General features: G+C 51.5%; 1 protein-coding gene across 2 annotated transcripts in view; it reads right to left on the bottom strand.

Moving 5' to 3' along the window:
- GAREM2 (GRB2 associated regulator of MAPK1 subtype 2) overlaps nt 1-17,989 on the bottom strand; it is a gene marked incomplete at its 5' end in the record, with an annotated part of 96,975 nt that extends 78,986 nt beyond the window's left edge. For both annotated transcript variants that reach the window (XM_056563666.1, XM_056563667.1), the window contains 1 exon segment: nt 17,849-17,989. In XM_056563666.1, coding sequence (XP_056419641.1) covers nt 17,849-17,989 — 141 coding nt within the window.
- Between the last annotated feature and the right edge of the window lie 1,374 nt (nt 17,990-19,363).

Here is a 19,363-nt window from a genome sequence, read left to right as displayed (position 1 = left end):
TACATTGTACATAGCAAGTCCTGCTCTCAGCTGAGAAGTGATACAATTGTATCCAGCCTAGATAATGCTCTGTGAGCTAAACATCCTGGACTCCAGACTGATACATTGTAGCAATCTATAAGACCAGATTTCAGCCCGTGGATGTGAATAGGTTTATTATGGGGTCTTAGTGATGTATTGGGGGTCATGGTCTTAATGTTATGGCTGTATCCCTCTGTGATTCTGGGGGCACCAGGCTCCATATGGTGGGGGAGGGGTGGTCTGCACACAGAGCCGTTCATCTGGAGCCTTATGAATGGAGATGGGTGAGGGTAAGCCGTCCTCCTGGTCGCAGCCGCGCTCTTCCGGGATCCATTTCACATTATGAATTCATGAGGGTGAATCAATGTCAGAATGAAATCGGCTAAAACCTTCAATGGGATGAGCTCAGAGTCCGAAAATACCCGCGGCGACCGCGCAGACAGTCATACCGGTAACCAAATCCTCCAAAAACGTCAGCCGGTGGCCTCACATTACCCCCTCCCCCTCCCCTGCGGAGCCCGCCGCTATGGGAGGAGCCAAGGGATCGCAGTCCTCTCATCCGTATCACAGAACAGGATTTTTCTGCCATTATTCCATTTATCTACCAGTGGACTGAGAGTCTAGAAAGTTTCCTGTCTCCTCCCACATTTATCTAGTCCCCTCCCACATCACTAGTGGTGTAGTGCTGGTGGTGAAGTGCTGGTGGTGAAGTGCAGGTGAAGTGCAGGTGAAGTAGTGCTGGTGGTGTAGTGCAGGTAATGTAGTACTGGTGGTGTAGTTGTCACGATTCGGCTGGCAGGAGGTGGATCCTCTGTGCCAGAGAGGGATTGGCGTGGACCGTGCTGGTGGACCGGTTCTAAGCTGCTACTGGTTTTCACCAGAGCCCGCCGCAAAGCGGGATGGTCTTGCAGCGGCGGTAGCAACCAGGTCGTATCCACTAGCAACGGCTCAACCTCTCTGACTGCTGAAGATAGGCGCGGTACAAGGGAGTAGACAAGAGCAAGGTCGGACGTAGCAGAAGGTCGGGGCAGGCAGCAAGGATCGTAGTCAGGGGCAACGGCAGGAGGTCTGGAACACAGGCTAGGAACACACAAGGAAACGCTTTCACTGGCACAATGGCAACAAGATCCGGCAAGGAAGGGAAGGGGAAGTGAGGTTATATAGGGAAGTGCACAGGTGAATTCACTAATTAGAACCAGGCGCCAATCAGCGGCACACTGGCCCTTTAAATCGCAGAGACCCGGCGCGCGCGCCCTAGGGAGCGGGGCCGCGCGCGCCGGGACAAGACCGACGGAGAGCGAGTCAGGTACGGGAGCCGGGATGCGCATCGCGAGCGGGCGCCTGCCGCATAGCGAATCGCATCCCGGCTGGGAGAGGTATCGCAGCGCACCCGGTCAGCAGGTCTGACCGGGGCGCTGCAATTGCGAGAATGTTGCGAGCGCTCCGGGGAGGAGCGGGGACCCGGAGCGCTCGGCGTAACAGTAGTGCAGGTAATGTAGTACTGGTGGTGTAGTGCAGGTAATGTAGTACTGGTGGTGTAGTGCAGGTAATGTATTGCTGGTGGTGTAGTGCAGGTGAAGTAGTGCTGGTGGTGTAGTGCAGGTAATGTATTCCTGGTGGTGTAGTGCAGGTGAAGTAGTGCTGGTGGTGTAGTGCAGGTAATGTATTGCTGGTGGTGTAGTGCAGGTAAAGTAGTGCTGGTGGTGTAGTGCTGGTGGTGTAGTGCTGGTGGTGTAGTGCAGGTGGTGTAGTGTAAGTGATGTAGTGCTGGTGAACTAGTGCAGATGATGTACTGCAGGTGGTGTAGCACTAGTGATGTAGTGCTGGTATTGTAGTGCTGGTGATGTAGTACTAGTGATGTAGTGCAGGTGATGTAGTGTTGGTGGTGTAGTGCAGGTTATGTAGTGTTGGTGGTGTAGTGCAGGTGATGTAGTGTTGGTGGTGTAGTGCAGGTTATGTAGTGCTGGTGTAGTAGTGCAGGTTATGTAGTGCAGGTGATGTAGTGCTGGTGGTGTAGTGCAGGTGATGTAATGTCGGTGGTGTAGTTCTGGTGGAGTAGTGCCAATGGTGTAGTGCTGTTGATGTATTGCTGGTGTAGTGCAGGTGGAGTAGTGCCAATAGTGTAGTGCAGGTGATGTAGTGCTGGGTGTGTAGTGCAGGTGGTGTAGTGCAGGCGACGTAGTGCTGGTGGTTTTGTGCAATCGTAGTGCCAATGGTGTAGTGCTGGTGATGTAGTGCTGGTGATGTAGTGCCCGTGGAGTAGTGCCGGAGATGTTGGCTGGTGTAGTGCAGGTGATGTAGTGTCAATAGTGTAGTGCCTGTGATGTAGTGCCAATGATGTAGTGCTGGTGGTGTAGTGCAGGTGGAATACTGCCAATGGTGTAGTGCAGGTGGAGTAGTGGCGGTGGTGTAGTTCTGGTGGAGTAGTGGCAATGGTGTAGTGCTGGTGATGTAGTGCCGGTGGTGTTGTTCTGCTAATGTAGTACTGGTGATGTAGTACTGGTGATGTAGTGCCGGTGGTGTAGTTATGGTGGAGTAGTGGCAATGGTCTAGTGCTGCTGATGTAGTGCCGGTGGTGTTGTTCTGCTAATGTAGTACTGGTGATGTAGTACTGGTGATGTAGTGCCGGTGGTGTAGTTCTGGTGGAGTAGTGGCAATGGTGTAGTGCCAATGGTGTAGTGCAGGTGATGTAGTGCCGGTGGTGTAGTACTGGTGATGTGATGCCGGTGGTGTAGTGCTGATAATGTAGTACTGGTGGTGTAGTGCTGGTAATGTAGTACTGGTGATGTAGTACTGGTGATGTGATGCCAGTGGTGTAGTGCTGGTAATGTAGTACTGGTGGTGTAGTGCTGGTGATGTAGTGCAGGTGATGTAGTGCCGGTGGTGTAGTGCTGGTAATGTAGTACTGTTGATGTAGTACTGGTGATGTAGTGCCGGTGGTGTAGTGCTAGTAATGTAGTACTGGTGATGAAGTGCCTGTGGTGTAGTGCTGGTGATGTAGTGCAGGTGATGTAGTGCCGGTGGTGTAGTGCTGGTAATGTAGTACTGGTGATGAAGTGCCGGTGGTGTAGTGCTAGTGATGTAGTGCCGGTGGTGTAGTGCTGGTGATGTAGTACTGGTGATGTAGTGTCGGTGGTGTAGTGCCGGTGGTGTAGTGCTGGTGATGTAGTGCTGGTGGTGTAGTGCTGGTGATGTAGTACTGGTGATGTGATGCAGGTGGTGTAGTGCTGGTAATGTAGTACTGGTGATGTAGTGCCGGTGGTGTAATGCAGCTAATGTAGTACTGGTGATGTAGTGCCGGTGGTGTAGTGCTGGTAATGTAGTGCCGGTGGTGTAGTGCAGGTGGTGTAGTACTGGTGATGTAGTGCCGGTGGTGTAGTGCAGGTGGTGTAGTACTGGTGATTGTTACGCCGAGCGCTCCGGGTCCCCGCTCCTCCCCGGAGCGCTCGCCACATCCTCGCTACTGCAGCGCCCCGGTCAGATCCACTGACCGGGTGCGCTGCGATGCCGCCTCCAGCCGGGATGCGATTCGTGATGCGGGTGGCGCCCGCTCGCGATGCGCACCCCGGCTCCCGTACCTGACTCGCTCTCCGTCGGTCCTGTCCCGGCACGCGCGGCCCCGCTCCCTAGGGCGCGCGCGCGCCGGGTCTCTGCGATTTAAAGGGCCACTGCGCCACTGATTGGCGCAGTTGTTCTAATTAGTGTGTTCACCTGTGCACTCCCTATGTATACCTCACTTCCCCTGCACTCCCTCGCCGGATCTTGTTGCCATTGTGCCAGTGAAAGCGTTTCCTAGTGTGTTCCTAGCCTGTGTTCCAGATCTCCTGCCGTTGCCCCTGACTACGATCCTTGCTGCCTGCCCCGACCTTCTGCTACGTCCGACCTTGCTCTTGTCTACTCCCTTGTACCGCGCCTATCTTCAGCAGTCAGAGAGGTTGAGCCGTTGCTAGTGGATACGACCTGGTCACTACCGCCGCAGCAAGACCATCCCGCTTTGCGGCGGGCTCTGGTGAATACCAGTAGTAACTTAGAACCGGTCCACTAGCACGGTCCACGCCAATCCCTCTCTGGCACAGAGGATCCACCTCCTGCCAGCCGAATCGTGACAGTAGATCCGGCCATGGATCCCGCTGAAGTTCCACTGCCAGTTGTCGCCGACCTCACCACGGTGGTCGCCCAGCAGTCGCAACAGATAGCGCAACAAGGCCACCAGCTGTCTCAACTGACCGTGATGCTACAGCAGCTACTACCACAGCTCCAGCAATCATCTCCTCCGCCAGCTCCTGCACCTCCTCCGCAGCGAGTGGCCGCTTCCGGCCTACGACTATCCTTGCCGGATAAATTTGATGGGGACTCTAAGTTTTGCCGTGGCTTTCTTTCGCAATGTTCCCTGCACTTGGAGATGATGTCGGACCAGTTTCCTACTGAAAGGTCTAAGGTGGCTTTCGTAGTCAGCCTTCTGTCTGGGAAAGCTCTGTCATGGGCCACACCGCTCTGGGACCGCAATGACCCTGTCACTGCCTCTGTACACTCCTTCTTCTCGGAAATTCGAAGTGTCTTTGAGGAACCTGCCCGAGCCTCTTCTGCTGAGACTGCCCTGCTGAACCTGGTCCAGGGTAATTCTTCCGTTGGCGAGTACGCCATCCAATTCCGTACTCTTGCTTCCGAATTATTCTGGAATAATGAGGCTCTCTGCGCGACCTTTAAAAAAGGCCTATCCAGCAACATTAAAGATGTTCTGGCCGCACGAGAAATTCCTGCTAACCTGCATGAACTCATTCATCTAGCCACTCGCATTGACATGCGTTTTTCCGAAAGGCGTCAGGAGCTCCGCCAGGATATGGACTTTGTTCGCACGAGGCGTTTTTTCTCCCCGGCTCCTCTCTCCTCTGGTCCTCTGCAATCCGTTCCTGTGCCTCCCGCCGTGGAGGCTATGCAAGTTGACCGGTCTCGCTTGACACCTCAAGAGAGGACACAACGCCGCATGGAGAATCTTTGCCTGTACTGTGCCGGTACCGAACACTTCCTGAAGGATTGTCCTATCCGTCCTCCCCGCCTGGAAAGACGTACGCCGACTCCGCACAAGGGTGAGACAGTTCTTGATGTCAACTCTGCTTCTCCACGCCTTACTGTGCCTGTGCGGATATCTGCCTCTACCTTCTCCTTCTCTACTATGGCCTTCTTGGATTCCGGATCTGCAGGAAATTTTATTTTGGCCTCTCTCATCAACAGGTTCAACATCCCGGTGACCAGTCTCGCCAGACCCCTCTACATCAATTGTGTTAACAATGAAAGATTGGACTGTACCGTGCGTTACCGCACGGAGCCCCTCCTAATGTGCATCGGACCTCATCACGAAAAAATTGAGTTTTTGGTCCTCCCCAATTGCACTTCTGAAATTCTCCTTGGACTACCGTGGCTTCAACGCCATTCCCCAACCCTTGATTGGTCCACAGGAGAGATCAAGAGCTGGGGTACTTCTTGTTTCAAGGACTGTCTTAAACCGGTTCCCAGTACTCCCTGCCGTGACCCTGTGGGTCCCCCTGTAACCGGTCTCCCTAAGGCTTATATGGACTATGCTGACGTATTTTGTAAAAAACAAGCTGAGACTTTACCTCCTCACAGGCCTTTTGACTGTCCTATTGACCTCCTCCCGGGCACTACTCCACCCCGGGGCAGAATTTATCCTCTGTCCGCCCCAGAGACTCTTGCTATGTCTGAATACATCCAGGAAAATTTAAAAAAGGGGTTTATCCGCAAATCCTCCTCTCCTGCCGGAGCTGGATTTTTCTTTGTGTCCAAAAAAGATGGCTCCCTACGTCCTTGCATTGATTACCGCGGACTTAATAAAATCACGGTAAAGAACCGCTACCCCCTACCTCTTATCTCTGAACTCTTTGATCGCCTCCAAGGTGCCCACATCTTTACCAAACTGGATTTAAGAGGTGCTTATAATCTCATCCGCATCAGGGAGGGGGACGAATGGAAAACTGCATTTAACACCAGAGATGGACACTTTGAGTATCTAGTCATGCCCTTTGGCCTGTGCAACGCCCCTGCCGTCTTCCAAGACTTTGTTAATGAAATTTTTCGTGATCTCTTATATTCCTGTGTTGTTGTGTATCTGGACGATATTCTGATTTTTTCTGCCAATCTAGAAGAACACCGCCAGCATGTCCGCATGGTTCTTCAGAGACTTCGAGACAATCAACTTTATGCCAAAATGGAGAAATGTCTGTTTGAATGTCAATCTCTTCCTTTCCTAGGATACTTGGTCTCTGGCCAGGGACTACAAATGGACCCAGATAAACTCTCTGCCGTCTTAGATTGGCCACGCCCCTCCGGACTCCGTGCTATCCAACGTTTTTTGGGGTTAGCCAATTATTACAGACAATTTATTCCTCATTTTTCCACTATTGTGGCTCCTATCGTGGCTTTAACCAAGAAGAATGCCAATCCTAAGTCCTGGTCTCCTCAAGCGGAAGACGCATTTAAACGGCTCAAGTCTGCCTTTTCTTCTGCTCCCGTGCTCTCCAGACCTGACCCATCTAAACCCTTCCTATTGGAGGTTGATGCCTCCTCAGTGGGAGCTGGAGCGGTCCTTCTACAAAAAAATTCTTCCGGGCATGCTGTTACTTGTGTTTTTTTTTCTAGGACCTTCTCTCCGGCGGAGAGGAACTACTCCATCGGGGATCGAGAACTACTGGCCATTAAATTGGCACTTGAGGAATGGAGGCATCTGCTGGAGGGATCAAAATTTCCAGTTATCATTTACACCGACCACAAGAATCTCTCCTATCTCCAGTCTGCCCAACGGCTGAATCCTCGCCAGGCCAGGTGGTCTTTGTTCTTTGCCCGTTTTAACTTTGAAATTCATTTTCGCCCTGCCGACAAGAACATTAGGGCCGATGCTCTCTCTCGTTCCTCGGATGCTTCGGAAGTAGAGGTCTCTCCGCAACACATCATTCCTCCTGACTGTCTGATCTCCACTTCTCCAGCCTCCATCAGGCAAACTCCTCCAGGGAAGACCTTCGTTTCTCCACGCCAACGTCTCGGGATTCTCAAATGGGGTCACTCCTCCCACCTCGCTGGCCATGCGGGCATCAAAAAGTCTTTGCAACTCATCTCTCGCTTCTATTGGTGGCCGACTCTGGAGACGGATGTTGTTGATTTTGTGCGGGCCTGTACTGTCTGTGCCCGGGATAAGACTCCTCGCCAGAAGCCTGCTGGTCTCCTTCATCCTCTGCCTGTCCCCGAACAGCCTTGGTCTCTGATTGGTATGGACTTTATTACAGACTTATCCCCATCCCGTGGCAACACTGTTGTTTGGGTGGTCGTTGATCGATTTTCCAAGATGGCACATTTTATTCCTCTTCCTGGTCTTCCTTCAGCGCCTCAGTTGGCAAAACAATTTTTTGTACACATTTTTCGTCTTCACGGTTTGCCCACGCAGATCGTCTCGGATAGAGGCGTCCAATTCGTGTCAAAATTCTGGAGGGCTCTCTGTAAACAACTCAAGATTAAATTAAACTTCTCTTCTGCTTATCATCCTCAATCCAATGGGCAAGTAGAAAGAATTAACCAGGTCCTGGGTGACTATTTACGGCATTTTGTTTCCTCCCGCCAGGATGACTGGGCAGATCTTCTACCATGGGCCGAATTCTCGTACAACTTCAGAGTCTCTGAATCTTCTTCTAAATCCCCATTTTTCGTGGTGTACGGCCGTCACCCTCTTCCCCCCTTCCCTACTCCCTTGCCCTCTGGTTTGCCCGCTGTGGATGAAGTGACTCGTGATCTTTCCACCATATGGAAAGAGACCCAAAATTCTCTTTTACAGGCTTCATCTCGCATGAAAAAGTTTGCCGATAAGAAAAGAAGAGCTCCCCCCATTTTTTCTCCCGGAGACAAGGTATGGCTCTCCGCTAAATATGTCCGCTTCCGTGTCCCCAGCTACAAACTGGGACCACGCTATCTTGGTCCTTTCAAAATCTTGTGCCAAATTAATCCTGTCTCTTACAAACTTCTTCTTCCTCCTTCTCTTCGTATTCCTAATGCCTTTCACGTCTCTCTTCTTAAACCACTCATCATCAACCGTTTCTCTCCCAAACTTGTTTCTCCCACTCCTGTTTCCGGTTCCTCTGACATCTTCTCCGTAAAGGAGATACTGGCCTCCAAGACGGTCAGAGGGAAAAAAATTTTTTGGGTCGATTGGGAGGGCTGTGGTCCTGAAGAGAGATCCTGGGAACCTGAGGACAACATCCTAGACAAAAGTCTGGTCCTCAGGTTCTCAGGCTCCAAGAAGAGGGGGAGACCCAAGGGGGGGGGTACTGTTACGCAGAGCGCTCCGGGTCCCCGCTCCTCCCCGGAGCGCTCGCCACATCCTCGCTACTGCAGTGCCCCGGTCAGATCCACTGACTGGGTGCGCTGCGATACCGCCTCCAGCCGGGATGCGATTTGCGATGCGGGTGGCGCCCGCTCGCGATGCGCACCCCGGCTCCCGTACCTGACTCGCTCTCCGTCGGTCCTGTCCCGGCGCGCGCGGCCCCGCTCCCTAGGGCGCGCGCGCGCCGGGTCTCTGCGATTTAAAGGGCCACTGCGCCACTGATTGGCGCAGTTGTTCTAATTAGTGTGTTCACCTGTGCACTTCCCTATGTATACCTCACGTCCCCTGCACTCCCTCACCGGATCTTGTTGCCATTGTGCCAGTGAAAGCGTTTCCTAGTGTGTTCCTAGCCTGTGTTCCAGATCTCCTGCCGTTGCCCCTGACTACGATCCTTGCTGCCTGCCCCGACCTTCTGCTACGTCCGACCTTGCTCTTGTCTACTCCCTTGTACCGCGCCTATCTTCAGCAGTCAGAGAGGTTGAGCCGTTGCTAGTGGATATGACCTGGTCACTACCGCCGCAGCAAGACCATCCCGCTTTGCGGCAGGCTCTGGTGAATACCAGTAGTAACTTAGAACCGGTCCACTAGCACGGTCCACGCCAATCCCTCTCTGGCACAGAGGATCCACCTCCTGCCAGCCGAATCGTGACAGTGATGTAGTGCCGCTGGTGTAGTGCAGGTGGTGTAGTGTAGGTGGTGTAGTGCAGGTGGTGTAGTGCCGGTGGTGTAGTGCTGGTGATGTAGTGCCGGTGGTGTAGTGCTGGTAATGTAGTACTGGTGATGTAGTGCCGGTGGTGTAGTGCAGGTGGTGTAGTACTGGTGATGTAGTGCCGGTGGTGTAGTGCTGGTGGTATAGTGCCGGTGGTGTAGTACTGGTGATGTGATGCCGGTGGTGTAGTGCTGGTGGTGTAGTGCTGGTGGTGAAGTACTGGTGATGTGATGCCGATGGTGTTAATGTAGTACTGATGGTGTTAATGTAGTATGGTGGTAATGTAGTACTGGTGATGTAGTGCCGGTGGTGTAGTGCAGGTGGTGTAGTACTGGTGATGTAGTGCCGGTGGTGTAGTGCTGGTGGTATAGTGCCGGTGGTGTAGTACTGGTGATGTGATGCCGGTGGTGTAGTGCCGGTGGTGTAGTGCTGGTGATGTAGTGCCGGTGGTGTAGTGCTGGTAATGTAGTACTGGTGATGTAGTGCCGGTGGTGTAGTGCAGGTGGTGTAGTACTGGTGATGTAGTGCCGGTGGTGTAGTGCTGGTGGTATAGTGCCGGTGGTGTAGTACTGGTGATGTGATGCTGGTAATGTAGTACTGGTGGTGTAGTGCTGGTAATGTAGTACTGGTAATGTAGTACTGGTCATGTGATGCCGGTGGTGTAGTGCTCGTAATGTAGTACTGGTGGTTTAGTGCTGGTAATGTAGTACTGGTAATGTAGTACTGGTGATGTGATGCCGGTGGTGTAGTGCTGGTAATGTAGTACTGGTGATGTAGTGCAGGTGATGTAGTGCTGGTGATGTAGTGCCGGTGGTGTAGTGCTGGTAATGTAGTACTGGTGATGTAGTGCCGGTGGTGTAGTGCTGGTAATGTAGTGCCGGTGGTGTAGTGCAGGTGGTGTAGTACTGGTGATGTAGTGCCGGTGGTGTAGTGCAGGTGGTGTAGTACTGGTGATGTAGTGCCGCTGGTGTAGTGCAGGTGGTGTAGTGTAGGTGGTGTAGTGCAGGTGGTGTAGTGCAGGTGGTGTAGTGCCGGTGGTGTAGTGCCGGTGGTGTAGTGCCGGTGGTGTAGTGCTGGTGATGTAGTGCTGGTGGTGTAGTGCTGGTGATGTAGTGCCGGTGTTGTAGTACTGGTGATGTGATGCCGGTGGTGTAGTGCTGGTAATGTAGTACTGGTGGTGTAGTGCTCGTAATGTAGTACTGGTAATGTAGTACTGGTCATGTGATGCCGGTGGTGTAGTGCTGGTAATGTAGTACTGGTGGTTTAGTGCTGGTAATGTAGTACTGGTAATGTAGTACTGGTGATGTGATGCCGGTGGTGTAGTGCTGGTAATGTAGTACTGGTGATGTAGTACAGGTGATGTATTGCTGGTGATGTAGTGCCGGTGGTGTAATCCTGGTAATGTAGTGCCGGTGGTGTAGTGCTGGTGGTGTAGTACTGGTGATGTAGTGCCGGTGGTGTAGTCCTGGTAATGTAGTGCCGGTGGTGTAGTGCTGGTGGTGTAGTACTGGTGATGTAGTGCCGGTGGTGTAGTGCAGGTGGTGTAGTACTGGTGATGTAGTGCCGCTGGTGTAGTGCAGGTGGTGTAGTGCCGGTGGTGTAGTGCCGGTGGTGTAGTGCTGGTAATGTAGTACTGGTGATGTAGTGCCGGTGGTGTAGTGCTGGTAATGTAGTACTGGTGATGTAGTGCCGGTGGTGTAGTGCAGGTGGTGTAGTACTGGTGATGTAGTGCCGGTGGTGTAGTACTGGTGATGTGATGCCGGTGGTGTAGTGCTGGTGGTGTAGTGCCGGTGGTGAAGTACTGGTGATGTGATGCCGGTGGTGTAGTGCTGGTAATGTAGTACTGGTGGTGTAGTGCTGGTAATGCGGTACTGGTAATGTAGTACTGGTCATGTGATGCCGGTGGTGTAGTGCTCGTAATGTAGTACTGGTGGTTTAGTGCTGGTAATGTAGTACTGGTAATGTAGTACTGGTGATGTGATGCCGGTGGTGTAGTGCTGGTAATGTAGTACTGGTGATGTAGTGCAGGTGATGTAGTGCTGGTGATGTAGTGCAGGTGATGTAGTGCCGGTGGTGTAGTGCTGGTAATGTAGTACTGTTGATGTAGTACTGGTGATGTAGTGCCGGTGGTGTAGTGCTAGTAATGTAGTACTGGTGATGAAGTGCCTGTGGTGTAGTGCTGGTGATGTAGTGCAGGTGATGTAGTGCCGGTGGTGTAGTGCTGGTAATGTAGTACTGGTGATGAAGTGCCGGTGGTGTAGTGCTAGTGATGTAGTGCCGGTGGTGTAGTGCTGGTGATGTAGTACTGGTGATGTAGTGCCGGTGGTGTAGTGCCGGTGGTGTAGTGCTGGTGATGTAGTGCTGGTGGTGTAGTGCTGGTGATGTAGTACTGGTGATGTGATGCCGGTGGTGTAGTGCTGGTAATGTAGTACTGGTGTTGTAGTGCCGGTGGTGTAATGCTGCTAATGTAGTACTGGTGATGTAGTGCCGGTGGTGTAGTGCTGGTAATGTAGTGCCGGTGGTGTAGTGCAGGTGGTGTAGTACTGGTGATGTAGTGCCGGTGGTGTAGTGCAGGTGGTGTAGTACTGGTGATGTAGTGCCGCTGGTGTAGTGCAGGTGGTGTAGTGTAGGTGGTGTAGTGCAGGTGGTGTAGTGCCGGTGGTGTAGTGCTGGTAATGTAGTACTGGTGATGTAGTGCCGGTGGTGTAGTGCTGGTAATGTAGTACTGGTGATGTAGTGCCGGTGGTGTAGTGCAGGTGGTGTAGTACTGGTGATGTAGTGCCGGTGGTGTAGTGCTGGTGGTATAGTGCCGGTGGTGTAGTACTGGTGATGTGATGCCGGTGGTGTAGTGCTGGTGGTGTAGTGCTGGTGGTGAAGTACTGGTGATGTGATGCCGGTGGTGTAGTGCTGGTAATGTAGTACTGGTGGTGTAGTGCTGGTAATGTAGTACTGGTAATGTAGTACTGGTCATGTGATGCCGGTGGTGTAGTGCTCGTAATGTAGTACTGGTGGTTTAGTGCTGGTAATGTAGTACTGGTAATGTAGTACTGGTGATGTGATGCCGGTGGTGTAGTGCTGGTAATGTAGTACTGGTGATGTAGTGCAGGTGATGTAGTGCTGGTGATGTAGTGCCGGTGGTGTAGTGCTGGTAATGTAGTGCCGGTGGTGTAGTGCAGGTGGTGTAGTACTGGTGATGTAGTGCCGGTGGTGTAGTGCAGGTGGTGTAGTACTGGTGATGTAGTGCCGCTGGTGTAGTGCAGGTGGTGTAGTGTAGGTGGTGTAGTGCAGGTGGTGTAGTGCCGGTGGTGTAGTGCCGGTGGTGTAGTGCCGGTGGTGTAGTGCTGGTGATGTAGTGCTGGTGGTGTAGTGCTGGTGATGTAGTGCCGGTGTTGTAGTACTGGTGATGTGATGCCGGTGGTGTAGTGCTGGTAATGTAGTACTGGTGGTGTAGTGCTCGTAATGTAGTACTGGTAATGTAGTACTGGTCATGTGATGCCGGTGGTGCAGTGCTGGTAATGTAGTACTGGTGGTTTAGTGCTGGTAATGTAGTACTGGTAATGTAGTACTGGTGATGTGATGCCGGTGGTGTAGTGCTGGTAATGTAGTACTGGTGATGTAGTACAGGTGATGTAGTGCTGGTGATGTAGTGCCGGTGGTGTAATGCTGCTAATGTAGTACTGGTGATGTAGTGCCGGTGGTGTAGTGCTGGTAATGTAGTGCCGGTGGTGTAGTGCTGGTGGTGTAGTACTGGTGATGTAGTGCCGGTGGTGTAGTGCAGGTGGTGTAGTACTGGTGATGTAGTGCCGCTGGTGTAGTGCAGGTGGTGTAGTGTAGGTGGTGTAGTGCCGGTGGTGTAGTGCCGGTGGTGTAGTGCTGGTAATGTAGTACTGGTGATGTAGTGCCGGTGGTGTAGTGCTGGTAATGTAGTACTGGTGATGTAGTGCCGGTGGTGTAGTGCTGGTAATGTAGTGCCGGTGGTGTAGTGCTGGTGGTGTAGTACTGGTGATGTAGTGCCGGTGGTGTAGTGCAGGTGGTGTAGTACTGGTGATGTAGTGCCGCTGGTGTAGTGCAGGTGGTGTAGTGTAGGTGGTGTAGTGCCGGTGGTGTAGTGCCGGTGGTGTAGTGCTGGTAATGTAGTACTGGTGATGTAGTGCCGGTGGTGTAGTGCTGGTAATGTAGTACTGGTGATGTAGTGCCGGTGGTGTAGTGCAGGTGGTGTAGTACTGGTGATGTAGTGCCGGTGGTGTAGTACTGGTGATGTGATGCCGGTGGTGTAGTGCTGGTGGTGTAGTGCCGGTGGTGAAGTACTGGTGATGTGATGCCGGTGGTGTAGTGCTGGTAATGTAGTACTGGTGGTGTAGTGCTGGTAATGTAGTACTGGTCATGTGATGCCGGTGGTGTAGTGCTCGTAATGTAGTACTGGTGGTTTAGTGCTGGTAATGTAGTACTGGTAATGTAGTACTGGTGATGTGATGCCAGTGGTGTAGCGCTGGTAATGTAGTACTGGTGATGTAGTGCAGGTGATGTAGTGCTGGTGATGTAGTGCCGGTGGTGTAGTGCTGGTAATGTAGTACTGGTGATGTAGTGCCGGTGGTGTAGTGCTGGTAATGTAGTGCCGGTGGTGTAGTGCAGGTGGTGTAGTACTGGTGATGTAGTGCCGCTGGTGTAGTGTAGGTGGTGTAGTGCAGGTGGTGTAGTGCCGGTGGTGTAGTGCCGGTGGTGTAGTGCTGGTAATGTAGTACTGGTGATGTAGTGTCGGTGGTGTAGTGCAGGTGGTGTAGTACTGGTGATGTAGTGCCGGTGGTGTAGTGCTGGTGGTATAGTGCCGGTGGTGTAGTACTGGTGATGTGATGCCGGTGGTGTAGTGCTGGTGATGTAGTGCCGGTGGTGTAGTGCAGGTGGTGTAGTACTGGTGATATAGTGCCGCTGGTGTAGTGCAGGTGGTGTAGTGTAGGTGCTGTAGTGCAGGTGGTGTAGTGCCGGTGGTGTAGTGCTGGTAATGTAGTACTGGTGATGTAGTGTCGGTGGTGTAGTGCAGGTGGTGTAGTACTGGTGATGTAGTGCTGGTGGTGTAGTGCTGGTGGTATAGTGCCGGTGGTGTAGTACTGGTGATGTGATGCCGGTGGTGTAGTGCTGGTGATGTAGTGCCGGTGGTGTAGTGCAGGTGGTGTAGTACTGGTGATATAGTGCCGCTGGTGTAGTGCAGGTGGTGTAGTGTAGGTGGTGTAGTGCAGGTGGTGTAGTGCCGGTGGTGTAGTGCCGGTGGTGTAATGCTGATAATGTAGTACTGGTGATGTAGTGCCGGTGGTGTAGTGCAGGTGGTGTAGTACTGGTGATGTAGTGCCAGTGGTGTAGTGCTGGTGATGTAGTGCCGGTGGTGTAATGCTGGTGGTGTAGTACTGGTGATGTAGTGCCGGTGGTGTAGTGCTGGTGATGTAGTGCCGGTGGTGTAATGCTGGTGGTGTAGTACTGGTGATGTGGTGCCGGTGGTGTAGTGCTGGTGGTGTAGTGCCGGTGGTGTAGTACTGGTGATGTGATGCCGGTGGTGTAGTGCTGGTGGTGCAGTGCCGGTGGTGAAGTACTGGTGATGTGATGCCGGTGGTGTAGTGCCGGTGGTGTAGTACTGGTGATGTGATGCCGGTGGTGTAGTGCTGGTGGTGTAGTGCCGGTGGTGAAGTACTGGTGATGTGATGCCGGTGGTGTAGTGCCGGTGGTGTAGTGCCGGTGGTGAAGTACTGGTGATGTGATGCCGGTGGTGTAGTGCCGGTGGTGTAGTACTGGTGATGTAGTGCCAGTGGTGTAGTGCTGGTGATGTAGTGCCGGTGGTGTAATGCTGGTGGTGTAGTACTGGTGATGTAGTGCCGGTGGTGTAGTGCTGGTGGTGTAGTGCCGGTGGTGTAGTACTGGTGATGTGATGCCGGTGGTGTAGTGCTGGTGGTGTAGTGCCGGTGGTGAAGTACTGGTGATGTGATGCCGGTGGTGTAGTGCTGGTGGTGTAGTGCCGGTGGTGAAGTACTGGTGATGTGATGCCGGTGGTGTAGTGCCGGTGGTGTAGTGCCGGTGGTGTAGTACTGGTGGTGTAGTGCTGGTAATGTAGTACTGGTGATGTAGTGCCGGTGGTGTAGTGCAGGTGGTGTAGTACCGGTGATGTAGTGCCGGTGGTGTAGTGCCGGTGGTGTAGTGCCGGTGGTGTAGTGCCGGTGGTGTAGTGCTGGTGATGTAGTGCCGGCGGTGTAGTACTGGTGATGTGATGCCGGTGGTGTAGTGCTGGTGGTATAGTGCCGGTGGTGTAGTACTGGTGATGTGATGACGGTGGTGTAGTACTGGTGATGTGATGCCGGTGGTGTAGTGCTAGTGGTATAGTGCCGGTGATGAAGTACTGGTGATGTGATGCCAGTGGTTTAGTGCCGGTGGTTTAGTACTGGTGATGTGATGCCGGTGGTGTAGTGCTGGTGGTGTAGTGCCGGTGGTGAAGTACTGGTGATGTGATGCCGGTGGTGTAGTGCCGGTGGTGTAGTGCTGGTGGTGTAGTGCCGGTGGTGTAGTACTGGTGGTGTAGTGCTGGTAATGTAGTACTGGTGATGTAGTGCCGGTGGTGTAGTGCCGGTGGTGTAGTGCCGGTGGTGTAGTGCCGGTGGTGTAGTGCTGGTGATGTAGTGCCGGCGGTGTAGTACTGGTGATGTGATGCCGGTGGTGTAGTGCTGGTGGTATAGTGCCGGTGGTGTAGTACTGGTGATGTGATGCCGGTGGTGTAGTACTGGTGATGTGATGCCGGTGGTGTAGTGCTGGTGGTATAGTGCCGGTGGTGTAGTACTGGTGATGTAGTGCCGGTGGTGTAGTACTGGTGATGTGATGCCGGTGGTGTAGTACTGGTGATGTGATGCCGGTGGTGTAGTACTGGTGATGTAGTGCTGGTGGTGTAGTACTGGTGATGTGATGCCGGTGGTGTAGTGCTGGTGGTGTAGTGCCGGTGGTGTAGTACTGGTGATGTGATGCCGGTGGTGTAGTACTGGTGATGTAGTGCCGGTGGTGTAGTGCTGGTGATGTGATGCCGGTGGTGTAGTACTGGTGATGTGATGCCGGTGGTGTAGTACTGGTGATGTAGTGCCGGTGGTGTAGTGCTGGTGATGTGATGCCGGTGGTGTAGTGCTGGTGGTATAGTGCCGGTGGTGTAGTGCTGGTGATGTGATGCCGGTGGTGTAGTGCTGGTGGTATAGTGCCGGTGGTGTAGTAATGGTGATGTGATGCCGGTGGTGTAGTACTGGTGATGTGATGCCGGTGATGTGATGCCGGTAATGTAGTGCAGGTGGTGTAGTACTGGTGATGTAGTGCAGGTGGTGTAGTGCTGGTGATGTAGTGCCGGCGGTGTAGTACTGGTGATGTGATGCCGGTGGTGTAGTGCTGGTGGTATAGTGCCGGTGGTGTAGTACTGGTGATGTGATACCGGTGGTGTAGTGCTGGTGGTATAGTGCCGGTGGTGTAGTACTGGTGATGTAGTGCCGGTGGTGTAGTACTGGTGATGTGATGCCGGTGGTGTAGTGCTGGTGGTATAGTGCCGGTGGTGTAGTGCTGGTGGTATAGTGCCGGTGGTGTAGTACTGGTGATGTGATGCCGGTGGTGTAGTACTGGTGATGTAGTGCTGGTGGTGTAGTACTGGTGATGTGATGCCGGTGGTGTAGTGCTGGTGGTGTAGTGCCGGTGGTGTAGTACTGGTGTATGTGATGCCGGTGGTGTAGTACTGGTGATGTAGTGCCGGTGGTGTAGTACTGGTGATGTGATGGCGGTGGTGTAGTACTGGTGATGTGATGGCGGTGGTGTAGTACTGGTGATGTGATGCCGGTGGTGTAGTACTGGTGATGTAGTGCCGGTGGTGTAGTGCTGGTGATGTGATGCCGGTGGTGTAGTGCTGGTGGTATAGTGCCGGTGGTGTAGTGCTGGTGATGTGATGCCGGTGGTGTAGTGCTGGTGATGTGATGCCGGTGGTGTAGTGCTGGTGGTATAGTGCCGGTGGTGTAGTAATGGTGATGTGATGCCGGTGGTGTAGTACTGGTGATGTGATGCCGGTGATGTGATGCCGGTGATGTAGTGCAGGTGGTGTAGTACTGGTGATGTAGTGCGGTGGTGTAGTGCCGGTGGTGTAGTGCTGGTGATGTTTTGCATTTGGATCAGTTGCAGGGTCAAGTCCTCTGCTCAGTGATAGAGAATTATGGGGGAACGTGACATTTATGGCCGCGGCCTCCACTATTGTTTCTCCAACATGAACCCATCTCCTGGGTAGAAGATTACCAGCGATAATATCATTTTTATTATGTCACAGCTGGAGAGGGTAATTACCGGGGGCGGCGGAGCCTGTCATTACTGCCACCGCTGCGGCGCCTCCGGTGCATGAATCACAATATAAAGCAGATGATCAGGGGCTGTGGAACCAATGAAGGTCATGAGGAGATGTGGGGGAAATATAGACCAGTGGTCTCCAAGCTGTGCATCTCCAGATGTTGCAACACTACAACTCCCAGCATGCCCGGACAGCCATCGCTGTCCGGGCATGCTGGAAGTTGTAGTTTTGCAACATCTGTAGGTCCAGAGCTTGGAGACCACTGTAATAGGGGGTGCATAGGTTCCAGATATATCACTGCATCATTGGGAAAGTAGGGGACCTTCACATCAGCCATCACCCAGCTATCCCTGGAACAGATAGGCAAAGCCAATAATAGACGACCTGCAGATGTAGTTACCTGGATACTGCAGCGGGATATCTATCTTGGGCCCGATGACATAGTGTCCCTCCTCCAGGCTGTGAGCCGTCACCGTCGTCCATTGTCGGCAGGAATGGATCAGGATCACGTCTTGGTCGCTGACCCCCTCCACGTATTCCCCTGCGAGGAGACAACGACAGGGTCAGGGGTCAGTAATATACAGGTATAGGGGTGCACTCACTCCTCTGCGGAGACAAGAGACTCCCATAATGTCAAATGAAGGTCACAAGGAGATGTTGGGAGATATAGGCCAGTGGTCTCCAACTGTGGACCTCCAGATCTTGCAAAACTACAACTCCCAGCAAGCCTGGACAGCATGCTAGAAGTTGTAATTTTGCAACATCTGGAGGTCCGGAGCTTGGAGACCACTGTTATAGGGGGAGCATAGGTTTCAGATATATCACTGGAGGCAACAACAGGGTCAGGGGTCTGTAATATACAGGTATAGGGGGGCAACAGTATATGGGGTGGATAGATAGATAGATAGATAGATAGATATGAGATAGATATGACATAGATAGATAGATAGATAGATAGAGATAGATATGAGATAGATAGATAGATATGAGATAGATATGAGATAGATAGATATGAGATAGATAGATATGAGATAGATAGATATGAGATAGATAGATATGAGATAGATAGATAGATAGATAGATAGATATGAGATAGATAGATAGATAGATATGAGATAGATAGATAGATATGAGATAGATAGATAGATAGGTATGAGATAGATAGATATGAGATAGATAGATAGATATGAGATAGATAGATAGATAGATAGATATGAGATAGATAGATAGATATGAGATAGATAGATAGATAGATAGATATGAGATAGATAGATAGGTATGACATAGATAGATATGAGATAGATAGATAGATATGAGATAGATAGATATGAGATAGATAGATAGATAGATATGAGATAGATAGATAGATAGATAGATAGATGTGAGATAGATAGATAGATAGATATGAGATAGAAAGATAGATAGATATGAGATAGATAGATAGATAGATATGAGATAGATAGATATGAGATAGATAGATAGATATGAGATAGATATGAGATAGATATGAGATAGATAGATAGATAGATAGATATGAGATAGATATGAGATAGATAGATATGAGATAGATATATAGATATGAGATAGATAGATATGAGATAGATAGATAGATATGAGATAGATATGAGATAGATATGAGATAGATAGATAGATATGAGATAGATAGATAGATATGAAATAGATAGATAGATATGAGATAGATATATATGAGATAGATATGAGATAGATAGAGGGATATGAGAGAGAGATAGATAGATATGAGATAGATAGATAGATATGAGATAGATATGAGATAGATATGAGATAGATAGATAGATATGAGATAGATAGATAGATATGAAATAGATAGATAGATATGAGATAGATATATATGAGATAGATATGAGATAGATAGAGGGATATGAGAGAGAGATAG

Source organism: Hyla sarda, chromosome 3, assembly GCF_029499605.1.
Source record: "Hyla sarda isolate aHylSar1 chromosome 3, aHylSar1.hap1, whole genome shotgun sequence".
Lineage (NCBI taxonomy): Eukaryota > Metazoa > Chordata > Amphibia > Anura > Hylidae > Hyla > Hyla sarda.
Note: the sequence above shows the minus strand (reverse complement) of the source record. Positions and strands in the feature narration are given on the sequence as shown.